The sequence below is a fragment of the Lynx rufus genome, unplaced genomic scaffold, assembly GCF_022079265.1.
Source record: "Lynx rufus isolate CCGP_SWC_20201006 ecotype Redwood Valley unplaced genomic scaffold, mLynRuf1.p SCAF_4, whole genome shotgun sequence".
Taxonomy (NCBI): domain Eukaryota; kingdom Metazoa; phylum Chordata; class Mammalia; order Carnivora; family Felidae; genus Lynx; species Lynx rufus.
In genome coordinates this window covers 70334688-70349853 of record NW_025814856.1, presented here as the reverse complement: position 1 = coordinate 70349853, position 15166 = coordinate 70334688, and the positions used below count along the sequence as shown (strand labels likewise).

At 47.6% G+C, this 15166-nt stretch overlaps 1 protein-coding gene across 1 annotated transcript in view; it reads left to right on the top strand.

The window, feature by feature from the left end:
• The window catches only part of VOPP1 (VOPP1 WW domain binding protein), a 111280-nt gene that overhangs the window by 73359 nt on the left and 22755 nt on the right, over positions 1-15166 (top strand). The window contains exons 3-4 of the mRNA XM_047095892.1: positions 4950-5027; positions 10584-10720. Of these exons, the coding sequence (XP_046951848.1) occupies positions 4950-5027; positions 10584-10720 (215 nt within the window). The remainder of the gene's footprint in view (positions 1-4949; positions 5028-10583; positions 10721-15166) is intronic.

Here is a 15166-nt window from a genome sequence, read left to right as displayed (position 1 = left end):
TAGTACACACACGTCTGTGAGGGTATATATGTGGTCAAAAGAGAAGTTTCGCAAAACACTTCTTACGTGTGATGTCTTAGGATTTCTTTAAAATCGATCTTTGCCTCTGTAAAATGGATATCACAACCTAATAACCTGATTTCACAATCCATTAGTCGGTCACAGTAGCTAAACAACACTGTTCTGATGTATAATTTATTACGGCAGCATGGAGAGTCCTTTCCAAACGAACATCATACTTTTACCTAATCTCACATCTTACTGTATTATTTCTATCTGTAATGATTAAACTATCTGCTAATTGTGGAGAGTTATTGACACAGAGTGGTACAGGCATTTGGGGGAATCAATATGCTGTCCCTAGTTAAAGCATACTAAAGAGTGGTCGCTGAATTTCCATCTGTCGCCTCTGCCCCAGGGACTTCCTGCTATTTACCCAGGGATTCTATGCTGGTCTCTGTTTCTGTGGTCTTGCTGAGTTTCCCTCTTTTCCCTGTCACTTCCTTGGGGCTTGGTTTGCCCTTTGGGAATGGCTCCTGCCACGTTAAACTTGCCCTTCACCTCCTACATTTTCTCAACCTCTTTTGCTTTCTTAGGCATCTCTTCACTGCACTGCTTCTCTCTGCCTCTTCAGCTGGTTCGTTCGCATGAGCTACATGATTGTGGACTCACTGTTAGTACAGTCACCACACATCATCACTGGGATGGCTCGGCCCATAGCAGCTTGTAAAAGCAGGGCCCAGGAAGAATGGGCAAACCAAGTAGGGATAAAGAAGTTACCCTTCGGTAATGGAAGACTCCATATTACCTACGAGGCAGTGTCTGTGCTAAACACTTTCCTGGAATGCTGGTCAAGTCCATTCTTGGCTTTAGCAGATAGTGCCCTGGACTTAAAAGACACACAATATCCCTAATGCCTTGTTTCCCGAGATTATTTCAAACATGAGGCTAATAATACTTACGTTGTATGTAGAAGCTTTGGGTATTATGACAGTGGTAAAGCACCTCGAAGTTCTCATAACCTGTGACCTTTGTCCTTCCTTGTCTTAGTATTCTGTTGCTACATAATAAATTACAAACTTATTACAGTAAAACCTTGGATTGCAAGTAACTCGTCCTGCAGGTGTTCTGCAAGACAAGCAAACATTCCTAACAGATCTTAACTTGATAAACAAGTGATGTCTTGCAATAGAAGTTGTACATGATGCTGAATGTCACGTGATCACAACTGAGCCAGTGGTTCTTGAAATTTGCTTTGATTGTACGAGTGCTTTGGATTACAAGTAGGTTTCTGGAATGAAGTATGCTCACAAACCAAGGTTTTACTGTATATTTATTTTCTTACAATTTTTATAGATCACAAGTCTGGCCATAGCATCTATGAGTCCTTTGCTCTGGATCCCACAAAGCTGAAATCAGGAAGTTGGCTGGGTTGTGTCCTCATCTGTAGCTTGGGGTTCTGCAAGTTTGTGCAGGTTGGTGGAGTTCAGTTCCCTGTGCTTGTCGGACTGAGGTGCCAGTTTCCTCATTGACCGGTTGGTGGTTGCAGTCAGCTCCTGGAGACCACCCTCAGTCCAAGCCATGTGTCCTTCTGACAACACAGTAGCTACTTCTTGAAGCTAGCAGGAGAGCCTTAAATAACATACAACCTTACATAATATTCTCTAATCATGGGGGTGGCCATTTCATCATATTCGTAGGACCCTCCGCACTCTAGGGGAGGGGATCGTGCACACCACATACACAAAGGGGTGAGAATCTTGGGGCCATCTTTGAAACCTGCCTATCACATTATCACATTGATCATGAATCCAACATAATTGCTGAGGATTATCTTTACAGATGCATGATAGAAAGGAGTTTCATCTCTTTTCATTTACAATTAATTGTTTGGACTCCACCTACCCTAAAAGCAAGAAGTCCTTTTTCTCCCTTGAATGCTCCCCTCTTTCTCCACACAGATGCATGTGCACGCGCGCGCGCACACACACACACACGCACGCACATGAGCACACACATATTGGTTACCCAGGACCATTGAGATTCTTGAGGAGGAGGGCACCACGGGGTCACTGTGGATGATGCTGTGCATCACATTAGCAGAGGGTGCTGTTTGTGCAGTGCTGGGTCCTTGCTGGTCCAGCCCTGGCCCAGATTCCCTGCCCCACCCCCAACCCCCTGAACAGGGCCATTCATCTCCTCTCACACTCGATGCTTAACCACTCTTCTCCACAATGCAACCACAGTCCCTGTGCAACTGGGACTAGAGGCGCAGCAGGTCCAGCCACCCCAGAGCCACACTCCTCCACCACTGAGGCCCTTGTGCTGGTCCAGGTCATTGCCAGGCTGCATTTCTGTGTGGTCTCTGCTCAGATGTCACCTTCTCAGTGAGTCATCCCTGAACTCCTTGTTTAAACTTGTGTTATTATCTACTGCCCCCTCTCCCTTGCTCTCAGCCTACCAGCTCTTACTTTATTTTTCGCCATAGTGGGACTTACTGCCATCCAACACAGTTCATGTGTTTTTTTTTTATTTATTGTTTGCCTCCCTTTTCTAGAAAGAAAGCTCCTCCTCGGCAGGGACTTCTGTCTGGCTTTTCACTGTTCCATCCCTCACGCCCCATCCCAGGATCCAGTGCAAAGCTCAGCTCCTTAGTAGCACCTTGGTGTGGCTTTTTAATGGATGCATAGATTATAAGAACGCATTATAAGAACACGGCATTTTTAAAATTTATTTTTGTTTAATTTTTTAAATATTTATTTATTTTTGAGAGAGAGAGAAAGACAGAGCGTGAGTGGGGGAGGGGCAGAGAGAGAGGGAGACACAGAATTGGAAGCAGGCTCCAGGCTCTGAGCTGTCAGCACAGAGCCCGGCACAGGGCTCAAACCCACGAACTGTCAGATCATGACCTGAGCCAAAGTCGGACGCTTAACCGACAGAGCCACCCAGGCACCCCTAAATTTTTTTAATTTAAGTATAATTCATATACAGTGTCACATTAGCTTCAGATGTACAATATGATGATTCAGCAATTCTATACGTTACTCAGTGCTCATGAGAGTAAGTGCACTCTTAATCTCCTTCACCTATTTCACCCTGCCCACCTACCTCCCCTCTGGGAACCACCAGTTTATTGTTTGTATTTAAGAGTCTGTGGATTTATTTGCCTCTTTTTTCCTTTGTTTGACCAGCAGCATTTTTAGACACACACTTCAGTGTTCTACTATGTGTTGATTGATTAAGGCAAGTTAAACAGATAACCTTATGTCACCGATGGACGGAAGCATCTCATGGAAATCACAACAAGTTCTACCTAGTACGTAGAAGTCTGTGTTTGTGGATTATGGGAGGACTGGATGTGAAAACATCTGTATCATATGGAGAATGTGGTACTCGTGGTGGAGGTGACTGGACAGGAGTCTCTCGGATAAGTTTTGTCCTTGAAGTGATAGATGTAGCAGCAGTTGGGTGCTGGGTATTTAAAAAGATAGACACAACAGGGCTCCTAGGTAGCTCACTCAGTTAAGTGTCCGACTCTGGGTTTTGGCTCAGGTCATGATCTCTCCGTTCAGGAGTCTGAGCCCTACATTGGGCTCTGTGCTGATGGCATGGAGCCTACTTGGGATTCTCTGTTGCCTTCTCTCTCTGCCCCTCCCCTGCTCACAGTCTCTCTCTCTCTTTCAGAAATAAATAAACATTTCAAAAATAATAATAATAAAATAAAAACATGGACTCAAGCCCTGGGAGCCAACCAAGGAGAAACGGCATAGGAACTCAGGTCTGCTGAGTTTCACTATAACTCCTAACTCTCCGTCTTAACTAATCTTTGCTAATATTTCCCAGGGAGCTATTTTCTACACAATTATTCATAAAGCAAACCAATTTGTACCAGAATTATCTACAGATTCAGTGTCTAAGATCCTGGATCAAATTGTGTATTTCTCCTGGCTATTTTTTAAAAGAAGAAAGTCGGCAGGAACCTAGATGACAAATATATGATCATCCAACATTACTGAGAAACAGTCCACCTTCTCCCTTTTCCCCACCTACTGCCACATGGACTCAAGTCACTGCAGTGACAGTTTCTCTGTAAATACCAAGGTGCAGAATCAAGGGGCTTCAGCTTTCATAGTCGTCTCTCTTTTCCAAAAAAAGGGGGTGGCAGGCATCTTATAGGAAGCTGGGTTGACTCCTTGGAGCCTGCACTGAGTCCTAAGGGCCTGGACTGGGCAGCTATTCTAGGGGAGGAATAGCCCCTGAGCCCCACCCACACCCCGCAGGGCCCCAAGCCTCAGGCACCGTGGAGGGGAGGGGGCAGCGAGACAAGGACAGCCCTGTCAGCAGAGTGTATAAGGATGCAGCACTATAAAGGGATCCTGCCCTCCCACCACTTTCACTGGGAAACTACAAAAACTCAGATATGGGGAAACTGAGGCTTGCAGAGGTCCAGTGACTTGCCAGAGTCCCATAGCCATTAAGTGGCAAGACCGGAACTAAACTTGCTAATCTGTCTGACTTCATAAGCTCTGCTTTGAACCTCAGGGGACTTGCCAGTGCCGTGCACCCAGCTTTGGACCATCATCAGGGATTGAGCGCTGAGCAGGGTCTACAGCATGTGGACACGGGTCTGTTGTTGAACTTCCTTCCCATTGCAGCGCTGGCGTGACTCATGCTGGCCTCGGTTCACAGGCCCCACCAGAAGGGAACCATTGTGATTCAGCATCTGGAGATGGGTAGTGAACCCGGCGCTTTGAATCACACTGACCTGCACTGGCCAGATCCATCTCTGCACCTTCTGTTTGGCCCACCAGACAGCACTCAGTTCTGGTTGGTGACATGCAGCGGTGGCGTTTCTGCCCGTTGCCCTGAGTCGGCCTGGACCTCATGAATGGTTCGGCCTTCCTTCCGACCCAGGACACTGACCGGCCTCTGCCCCCTCTCTCCTACAGATGCCGCCCTTACGAGGACTGCTGTGGCTCCAGGTGCTGTGTGCGGGCCCTCTCCATACAGAGGCTGTGGTATTTTTGGTAGGTCGCAACCCCTCCTGGTCTCGAATGCCTTGGTCTACCACCCACCCCCCAACGGCTCTGCCAGCCTCAGTATTGTCACGTCACCTTCACCTGAGGTCTTGGTCTCGGGGACAGCCTCTGTCAAGCACACAGGTATGTTCAGGTTGCCTCACCGAGTTTGCAGAAAGCTTGTTCCCGTTTTCACAGAGGGTGGCTGGAAAGAAGAGTTCGTCTTTGGGAGGTAGGCTGGAGGACTGTTGTTCTCCAGAAGCCGCTGTGCCAGTTTCTGAGATGGAGCTGAAGATGACTGTCCGAAAGATTCAGAATTAGCCGACTTGCGATCAAGTCTGTGCTGCCTAGAAGTCATTCCCACTCATGGTGTCAGCTGAGTAGATAACTGTCAGGACAGACAGCCTGCATCCTTGTCCCTCTTCCAGCTCTCCTGGGGGAAGTCTGTAAAATTCTACCTTGAGAGGGGATGAGGAAGTGACACTGACGGAGCATCCTGGAAGGGGAGAGGTGCAGTTTCCATTAATAACAGGATTCCCCAGGGGATTGCCCTCTTTAAAGGGTGCCTGCTCAGGGGTGTGTCTAAAAACGTATTTGAGTCTATAGTTGAGACACTGCTTCACATCTCAGGGACGGCAGGGCGTGAGTGGGAGGGGATGTGCCTAAAACCAAAAGAGCATTTCCTGCACCCACACGCCCTCTCCTCTGCTTCACTGCAATGGTAGTGTCATCCAGGCAAGCTCCACAAAGGGTTAAGCCTTAAGCTTCTCTATGACTTTTAGATTCTGACATCACTGACTTCCAAAGACATTAAGACTTTTACTAATAAGCATGTTACAGCAGCCACTTGAAATTTTTTTGTGAGGTTTTGTCTTTCCCTTCTGACAACTGTTCCCAAGTTTGATTAGGGAAAATGCCAGTAAGTGGGATTCCACATGTCACATTGTCTTTGATAGGAGAGCCTGCTTCCATATCACCATCACTACCTCCTTGATGGGGCATTGGCCATTTGGGGGCTCGACTCACCTGTCATCGGGCCCTGGCCCGGCCCCCCTTCGGGTTGGCTTGGACATCCCCTGTCTTGATGTCACTACCTCTGGCAAGCCCTCCTGAACCAAGTGCCATGTTGGTGCCTAAAACTCTATAATAGAAGGTATTAGCCTAAGATCTTCTGAATGTAAACATCTCTGAGTACACTTCAAGTGAAGTGGGCCAGTACCAAAGTAGGGACCGGGAGGACCAGGATAGGTGGTATTTCAGAGCTTTGCCTAGCTTCATGCATGCTTTCCCTCAGAACTTTCCTCCATGGGGCCTTGTGGTAGAAGGAGACAGGACTGTCCGGTGCAAAAGTCCTGAAATGCTTAGGAAGTTATGCCAGGTTAGCCTGAAGCACCAGATGTTCCTAAAAATGAAATGTTCCTAAAAATGAAAAAAACTTGTCAAGGTTTAGGTATCAGGTGATTTAAAAAAAATTTTTTTATGTTTATTCATTTTTGAGAGACAGAGAGAGACAGATTGAGAGTGGAGGAGGGGCAGAGAGAGGGAGACAGGGTCTGAAGCTCCAAGCTGTCAGCACAGAGCCCAATGTGGGGCTTGAACCCACAAACTGTGAGATCATGACCTGAGCTGAAGTCAGACACTCAACCAACTGAGCCACTCAGGCGCCCATCAGGTGATTTTTTTTTTTTTTTTAATTGAGAGTGCAGGAGAAACATAAGGGCCTAGAAGCTAGAGCATCTTCTGTTGGCTTTCCCAGGAAACTTTACCTGAGCCAGCAGTCAGGTGCCTTTTAGAGGCCAGCCAGGGTCACTTATCAGAGTTGGGACACGTTGGTAAGACAGCATGCAGTGAGTGAGCGGAATCCCTGCACAGAGACATCTTATGAGTGCCATCAAACAGGGAGTGCCAGATGATAGAAGAAGAGATTCTGACAACAGGTTCTAAAGTGGGGGTACATCCAGAGAACAGCTGGAGATGTGAGTCTGAGGTGCCCCAGCTGAAGTCAAAGGATGCTTGGGTCTGGCTCCTGTGCATTCCTTCTCTCAGTAAACATGAAGGGTCTTGTACACACCAGGGTCCCATGGAGAGGCACTTAGGGTAGCCAGGCTCCTAAAAGAAGCAGGTGTCTAAATAGGTAATTCTATGTGGAGGGTTTTAAACTGGTGTTCTGGAAACACAGGATGGAGCCTCTGATCCCAGAAAAGTTGGGAAAAGCTACAAAGCTTCTGACTGGGTGTCAGAGAGGGTGTTCTGTTCAAAGGGACCAGCATGTTGATGGGACAAGGAGGTAAGAAGAGCCAACATAGTGAGAGAGTGGCAGAAGAGTCATGTGGGAGGCAGGCGTTTGTGGGGGAAGCATAGGGGATAGGAATATGGAGCTGGACATAGAGGGAAGGAAGGGCTACTCTCCAACCTTGGTCCCACCTCGTTTTTAAGGACTTCTGTCTCCTTACCATAGAACAAAGGTTTTGGAGGAGAATTCTTCCAAAAGTCCCCCCGGTTCTAAAATCTTGAGTAATCTTTGACCAACACAGTCTGAATGAAATCTTCATGGTTTGAAGAACTAGACCAGTAGCACCCTTGAGTAGAGCTGGAAAGTACACTATGAAGGAGTAAAAACCAGCAGGGTTATTGTGTGCGTGAGCCCTGCCCCGGGGGCTCCCACCCACCTGGGTCTGCATCATGGTTCACCTGATGCCTGGGACGTGCATCCAGGGAGAGAGCTGCTGTGCTGAGTGCTGGGGGGAGGGCAAGAAGGGATTGAAAAAACACATTGAACTGAAGAAACCAGATTACTTTGGATAATGGAGAAGGCATGAACTTCCTCTCTTAATCCCCGTAAAGCTTCCAAAACCCGCTCAGCAATGAAAGGGAACATCTAGAGGATGGTCAAGCTTTAGTGCTTCAAAGAACAGCTTTTCTTTACTATACTCCTCTTTTTCCCCTTCCTCTCTTTCCTTGTTCTATAAGCTCATTTTCCTGACCCCTTGTCAGTTTCTCTCTTAAAATAATTTCTCTCAGACCAATATTTCAATGAGGAATGAATCTGATGATTGATACCTAAGCTGGTAGTCAGTCTCCTGCCTTTTGACTTGTTCTGTCCCTGCCTGGTACTTACTTGGTCTCTGTTAGTCTAAGGTGCAATATCAGATGAGGTGCCTCAGTATCATTCATATCTGGCTAGGAGAAGAATAATTCCATGTGATAGTGGAACCAACACTGTGGCCTGTCCCATGGAAGAGACCCCTATCTCAGATTTCTTGTGCTTTTTCCAAAACCAGGGAGCCCATCTCTTGGGAGTGAGTGGTAGCACTGTTTGAAAAGCACTATGTATCCTGTACATAAACCCTTACGCACAGTCAGTCTCTCTGTGCTCAGATACTTACAGTTCAGCCCACTGTTGAATGTAAGATCACCATTGAGTCCACCCCAGGGAAATTAGTCTTAAGAGCCGAAACAGTTCCCTTTGTGATTCCAGCATCTCGGTGCTGAGATGCCAGGCCCCTGCACAGTGGGATTCTTTGGTATCCCAAGACAGCAGCCCCCTCGGCCTCTCCCCCGTCTGCGGCCCACAGCCATCCTCTGGGGCCTCTTGCTGACCCAGCTGGCACACATGTGCTGTTCTTTCTATCCAGAATGTGCCTTCCCTCCCCTTCAACTGGCCTCTTTCTTTCCATCCTTCAGAACTAAGCTCAGATACTGCTTTGAAGGAAAAGAAGTTTTTTGGGTCACCTCGCTATAACACATACCCTTGTTTAAAACCTCTTGTTGCACTGAATTGTACACGTAAAAATGGTGAAAATGGTCACTTTTACATTATGTATATTTAACTGTATACACACACGTGCACTTGCGCGCGCGCACACACACACACGCACTTATGACGGCACCTTTGGTTTTCCTTCTTAGCACTTACCAAAGTTGTAAATCAGCGATTTTGTAAATTTGTTGTTTGCCGTCCCCCTCCTCTATCACAATTCAGGTTTAGTGGGTGGGAAGGGACTTTACCTTACTCTCTATAATGCGCAACATGGTTCTAGGACCAGAGCAGGTGCTTCAACATTATTGAATGAATAATGAACTAGAAGACAGGTCCGAGAGCCACAATTTCAGCCCTTTCCCAAATCATTTCCTGACTGACTGATGGACTTACACTTAACATCGTATTCATATTCTTAAAGACTTTATTGCCTCCTTTTTTCTTAAATTTCGTTTTTGTGTGGTCACATGCCTTTGACCACAACGCAGTGGGCTCTCCTGCTCATTCATCTTTCACAAGGCAGTAGGCTGCCCACACAGTGTGGGCATGAGTGAGGTTCTAGAAGGTTCCACGAGTCCCATCATAGTTTCCCAGCCATGTCTGTGCAGGACAGACAACTTGGCCCTTCTCAGAATGACTTCCCATGTTTCTAGAAATACAAGGTATAGTGCAAATGTGAGGTGGGAAGAACCATTTATCCATTTCTCAGTCATTTATTGAATGCCAGTGATGTGACAATATCAGAGAATTTTCAGATGAATTAGACAAAGGTCCTGTCCTTAAAGCAGTCAGCTCTACTCTTCATTAGACTTTAAGGTCACATAGGAGGTCAGCCATACTTAGAACATAGAGATTTTATATCTGCGGCTCTTTTATGGAGTATGAGTACTTTCTCTAGTCCTGTAGTTTTTCTATAATTAAGGTGTGCTCTCGGAAGGTCACCATGTAAAATTTCTTTCTGAATATTCACATAATAATGGAGAGAAATGGCTAGAAAGGATAAATGTTCTTATCCGTGTTGCTTTACCAGTGAAGAATGGAAAATGGGGGACATGGGCAGCGAGGCAAAAGCTGGGTCAGCCATGGCATTCAAGCAAGGTTGAGAAAGCATCTCCTGTTTTGACTAAAATTGAATTGAGGTAGAGCCATGGACAGGAAAGAGATGGCACCAACCCTTGGAAGGCAGCTAAGCATTTGGAGCTATTGGAGACAGAAAGCTCACTGAGAGACCTTCTCAGTGTGAGTGGGCTGCATTCAGGGGCATCCCAGAAGTCTGCAGGCCAGTGGTCTCCCTGGTGTCACCCACCCAAGAAGGTCCTGGGGGAAAAGTCAGAGGAAGGCCAGCCTGAGGAGCCGGGCACCGAGCCCCGCCTTCTGACCCTAGCACGTGGGAGTCAGTGCCCACGGATCTCCCAGTCCATGGGCCCAGGCCAGCCACTGTGTGCCCTGAGCCCCACTATTGTGCCCTGAGCCCCACCTCGCTGCTGCACCCTGAGCCCCGGCTCCCGGCTGTGCCCTGAACCCCAGCTCCCTGCTGCGCCCTGAGCCCCGCCGCTGTGCCCTGAGCCCCGGCTCCCCGCTGCGCCCTGAACCCCACCTCGCCGCTGTGCCCTGGACCCCAGCTCCCCGCTGCACCCTGAGCCCCACCGCTGCACCTGAAACCCAGCTCCCCGCTGCGCCCTGAGCCCCACCGCTGTGCCCTGAACCCCAGCTCCCTGCTGCGCCCTGAGCCCCACTGCTGAGCCCTGAACCCCAGCTCTGCGGCTGCGCCCTGAGCCCCAGCTCACCGCTGTGCTCTCGCTCAGGTTCCTTTTGATGATGGGCGTGCTCTTCTGCTGCGGAGCTGGCTTCTTCATCCGGAGGCGCATGTATCCCCCACCGCTGATCGAGGAGCCCGCCTTCAACGTGTCCTACACCAGGCAGCCCCCCAACGCCACTCCAGGTCAGCCCACCCCTCGTCCTTGTCTCTGCTCTGTGCACTTTACGTGTCCTCTGCAAGCATTTGTGAAAGTCACTGCTATGGAATATGCTAGAAGAGAAAATTCAGGCCGTGTTTATTCATTTAGTTCTGATGATCACCCTCACTGTGCATTTGTGTCGATATAAAGTGCAGCGTCTATTGGGCTGTATGTCTGTTACCTCATATTCTTACCTAATTAGTGGTGCACCTTTTATGCATGTTTTTGCAGTTCCTATAACCATATTGTTTGCTCCCTGTCATCACCCTTAAAAATTATTTCGTGTATACATTTCTGTACAAGCAGTAGGGTCCCTGCCATCATAATGCATCGGGACTAAATATTAATTATGCTACTAAATGGTGATTTGCTTAGATATTCTGTCATTGCTGACCATTTGTTTTCTCTTGGTTTGCTTTTTACTCATTCATTCAACAAGTATTTACTATGCATTCACTTGTATTCTGAGTACTTATAAATAGAGCACATTTTTGCACAAGTTACATTTGGCCTAATTAGGGAACATTACCCAAAGTGATGCCACAGACTCAAAAAAAATTAGTGGTTTCTTAATTCTTACAAAACTGTTTTCCCTATCTAAAATTCTCAGGTACTATGGAGGGTGATTTCAGGCCTCCCTTGGGACACAGGCTGGTTCCCTATTGTTCACATTATATGTGAGATGTTTTCCTTCCCTTTGAGGGCACCTTCTGAGAAGGAAGGGATAGCAGGGTGGCTGGGCATTGCTCAGTAGAGCTCCTGTCTTTTGGCCACTATGTGCTGAGGTGAGGCGACGGGCGTCCTTCCTGTGTTTGCTGCCTTGCTGGACACAGTCTCCACCTAGGCAGTGGAAGGCGGGGGCTCTCACTTTTCATTGCACACCCCAGGTAGGCACAATTCTAGGAGCAGTTCTTGCCTTGGTTTTCATGAAGTTTCAGTCATGCAGGATGAATATGTCCTAGAGATGTACTCTACAGTGTAGAGCTTATGGTTAACAGCACTGTATTGTCCACTTCAAACTTTATGAAGACGGTAGCTCTTACATTAAGGGTTCTTAGCACCATAATAACAGTAATAAATTTGGAGGTGATGAATAGATTTATGGCATATATAGTGGTGCCGACTTCACAGTGTGTATTTATCTCCAAACTCACCAAGTCATATCCACTAAATAGGTCCAGCTTTTTGTATATCAATCATAAATTAAAAAAAAAAAGCATTGGGGGGATTGAGTGTAAGTTTTCTCACTCCTGTTCTCCTGAGGACATGCTGTTCTCAAGATGCAAGGGGAGTGGAGACATTTATTTTTTAGGTCTTTTACAGTTTTCTCCCACCAGATACTCCCCAGGTTTTTTTTTTTTAATGTTTATTTATTATTTTTGAAAGAGAGACAGAGTGAGAACAGGGAGGCGCAGAAAGAAGGAGACACAGAATCTGAAGCAGGCTCCAGGCTCTGAGCTGTCAGCACTGAGCCTGATATGGGGCTTGAACTCACAAACTGTGAGATCATGACCTGAGCCAAAGTCAGACACTTAACTGACTGAGCCAGGCGCCCCTCCCCAGTTTTTTTTTTTTTTTTAAGGAATCACCTTTATTATTTTTTTAACGTTACTAAAAGATCTGAATATGTATTTTCCATAACAGTTCAGAGGCTGCTCTGCGTTAAAAGCTTTCAACCAGGGTTAATACCACTTTTCACGTGTAAGTGGATTTTTATTCTTTCATATTCCAGCATCAGGTGAAGTGCAAATGTTCAGTTAAAGTTGGGGGGGGGGGGTGCAAAATCAGATTTCATCTGGATTAGTCTGAGCCCATCTTCCCCCCCCCCACCCCGCTCAAGAAAGAAACAGATCAGAGAAATTGGGTCAAAGGCTTCTAAATTTCTTTTTTTTCTGTCATCACTTCCTGCTTTTCTCTCCCGGGTGCTTTGCCAAGTGCATTAACAGCATTGACTGTGCTGCATTTTAATCCCTTCTGTATACTTTGGGCCCCCCCAGTGAGCCCGTGCTTCAGTACGATTTACATCTCAGGCACCAGGCAGTCTCATGTCTGCCAGCTGAGGGAACTGGTCAGCCTGTGGTCAGGATTCAGAGTGGCCACGCTTGGAGCCCGGAGTCCCGGCCTGCCGGAACTGCTCACTCAGTCCATATGTACTGTACAGCTGCTGAGGTACAGCAGGTGCATGGGACACTGCAGTGCGGCCTGGGTTCCAGCCCTCACCCACTTGTGTGTTGCACAGTTTGCACAACTGTGTGTGAAAGCCTGTGCAGTTGCACAAATGGTCACCAACCATGGTGAGAGCTATGGAGGAAAACTTCAGGATGCAGGGAAGCCATGTGTGTGAGAGACTCAGTCTGGTATATGGGTGGATGGGACTGAAGAGTATGAATGAATGTTTAAGTGGCAGTGAGTGGGGAAGGAGTGAGTGGGGAAGGGACCAAGAAGAGAGGCCCTGTGGTCTTCCTTTCCTGCCAGCCTTTACTATGCCCGCCAAGTCTCTGGAGCTGCAGAGCTCCAAACAGCTGCTGTCCGTCCTGTGGCCACAGCACCGACTGCAGGACACTAGAAGATGGCATAAATGTAGGGCAGGAGAGTCCCAAGTAAAAAATATCAAGTCCCTTTGTAGACAGTGGAGAAAGACCAGAATTGCCAGTAAGCAGCTGTTCAGGGCAAAGCCCAGCCTCTCAAACATCTCGGGCACTGTGGTTTGATCCCATTCTACCTTGTAGTTGGAGGCATTTGGAGAAATGGGAGGCATTCATTTTCTTTCAAGGCCTGCCATGGTATAGTTACCATTGGAGCTGATGAAAGGGCCCATTCACCACCTGCTGGGAGACATTGATTTGGGTGCCTCCACCCCTCTAGAGTGAGTCGTCACCCTCTTTCTTCCATTTGTACATTTCATGCAGACCCATAGCAGTATGAAATAGCCAATCCCCAGATATACCTATCAGAGTATCTTAACAAAATAAGACTTGCTTTGTGCCATAGGAGTGTGTGGTTTCCGTAATTTCACTACCAAATCAGGGTCTGTGTCCTCTGTCACAGCACTAAGCTTGGAAGCAATGTAAGCGCTTTGATATGCTTGTTTAGAACTAGTCATAAAAAAATAGGGCCTGTTGGGTTTTCAGTGATTCCAGTGTAGATACCCCCTTCATCCTGTCAGTGGGATTCACGCCCTCTGCAGATGTTTGTTGAGATCCTGTAATGCTCAGGGCACCGTGCCTTTGGGAGATATGCAGGGTAAGAAGGCCATGCAGGGCGTGGCAGTCTAGGAAGAGAAACTCCGTGCACTGACATCATATGATAGGTTCACAGGATAAATATTATGCAGAATAGACCGCTCAGGAATATGGTATCTTTGTGAGACACAAGCCAGTATTTGTGGACTTGCTGGGGTGGCTCCCTTTCTCCTCTGTTGATCTGGGTGCGGGGAGTGGATTTGGTGAGCTTTGCTTATGCATGAAGAAGAAAAGGCAGAAGGTTTTAGAGAACCTACTAGCTCACTGGAGGATGAGGGAGAGTGGCAGCTCACATCCTGGAACCAGCTCCCCAGGCCAGCGTGGCTGAGTGGAGGAAAGCAGATCTACACCATTGCAGACCTGCTCCTACCTGGGACAAGGGGAGGACTGTGACCTCATCATCGTGGTTCTAGGGGGCTGATGCAGGTTGGAGCAAGACCCAGGGGAAGATACTGACAAACGAGGTGTGTAACTGAAGTTCAGAAGTAGGGCTCCAAGTCCGCCCAGGAACCAGAAGAAACCAAGGCTGAAGCTTAGGGCCTACCATTAGCTCATTTGTGCCTTGAGCTAGGTGAGGGATGTGCAGAGAAGCCATGGTTTGGGAAACAAAAAGAGGCACCTGGACAGGGGCTTAGGAGGCCTAAGGTCTGTGAGATCAGAGTGGGCCACGTCCCTTCTGAGCCTCAGCACTTTATCTGCAAATTGGAATCATATAAAAAGAGGTTAGAGTGGAAGAGAGCCAAAGCATAAGAGACTCTTAAAAACTGAGAACAAACTGAGGGTTGATGGGGGGTGGGAGGGAGGGGAGGGTGGGTGATGGGTATTGAGGAGGATACCTGTTGGGATGAGCACTGGGTGTTGTATGGAAACCAATTTGACAATAAACTCCATATATTGAAAACAAAAAAAAGCACTCCTCATTTTAGTTAGTCTTTCTGTATAGAGGTGGCCAAAATGTCACTGAAGAAAGCCAGAGCTCCCTAAATGCTGTCTCCCCCCTGGCCCCAATCTTTCCACATCAGGCTGCTGACAGGGCCCATTGGACATGTCCTCCTGGGTAGGGAAGAAAGGTAGACTTCACTCATTCATTCAGACATTAGCTAACTTGGCAGCAGCCGCTGTGTTCACACAGGAGGAAGGGTGTGACGAAGACGTCCACACTGCTGCCCTTTCACAGCTTGTGGCACG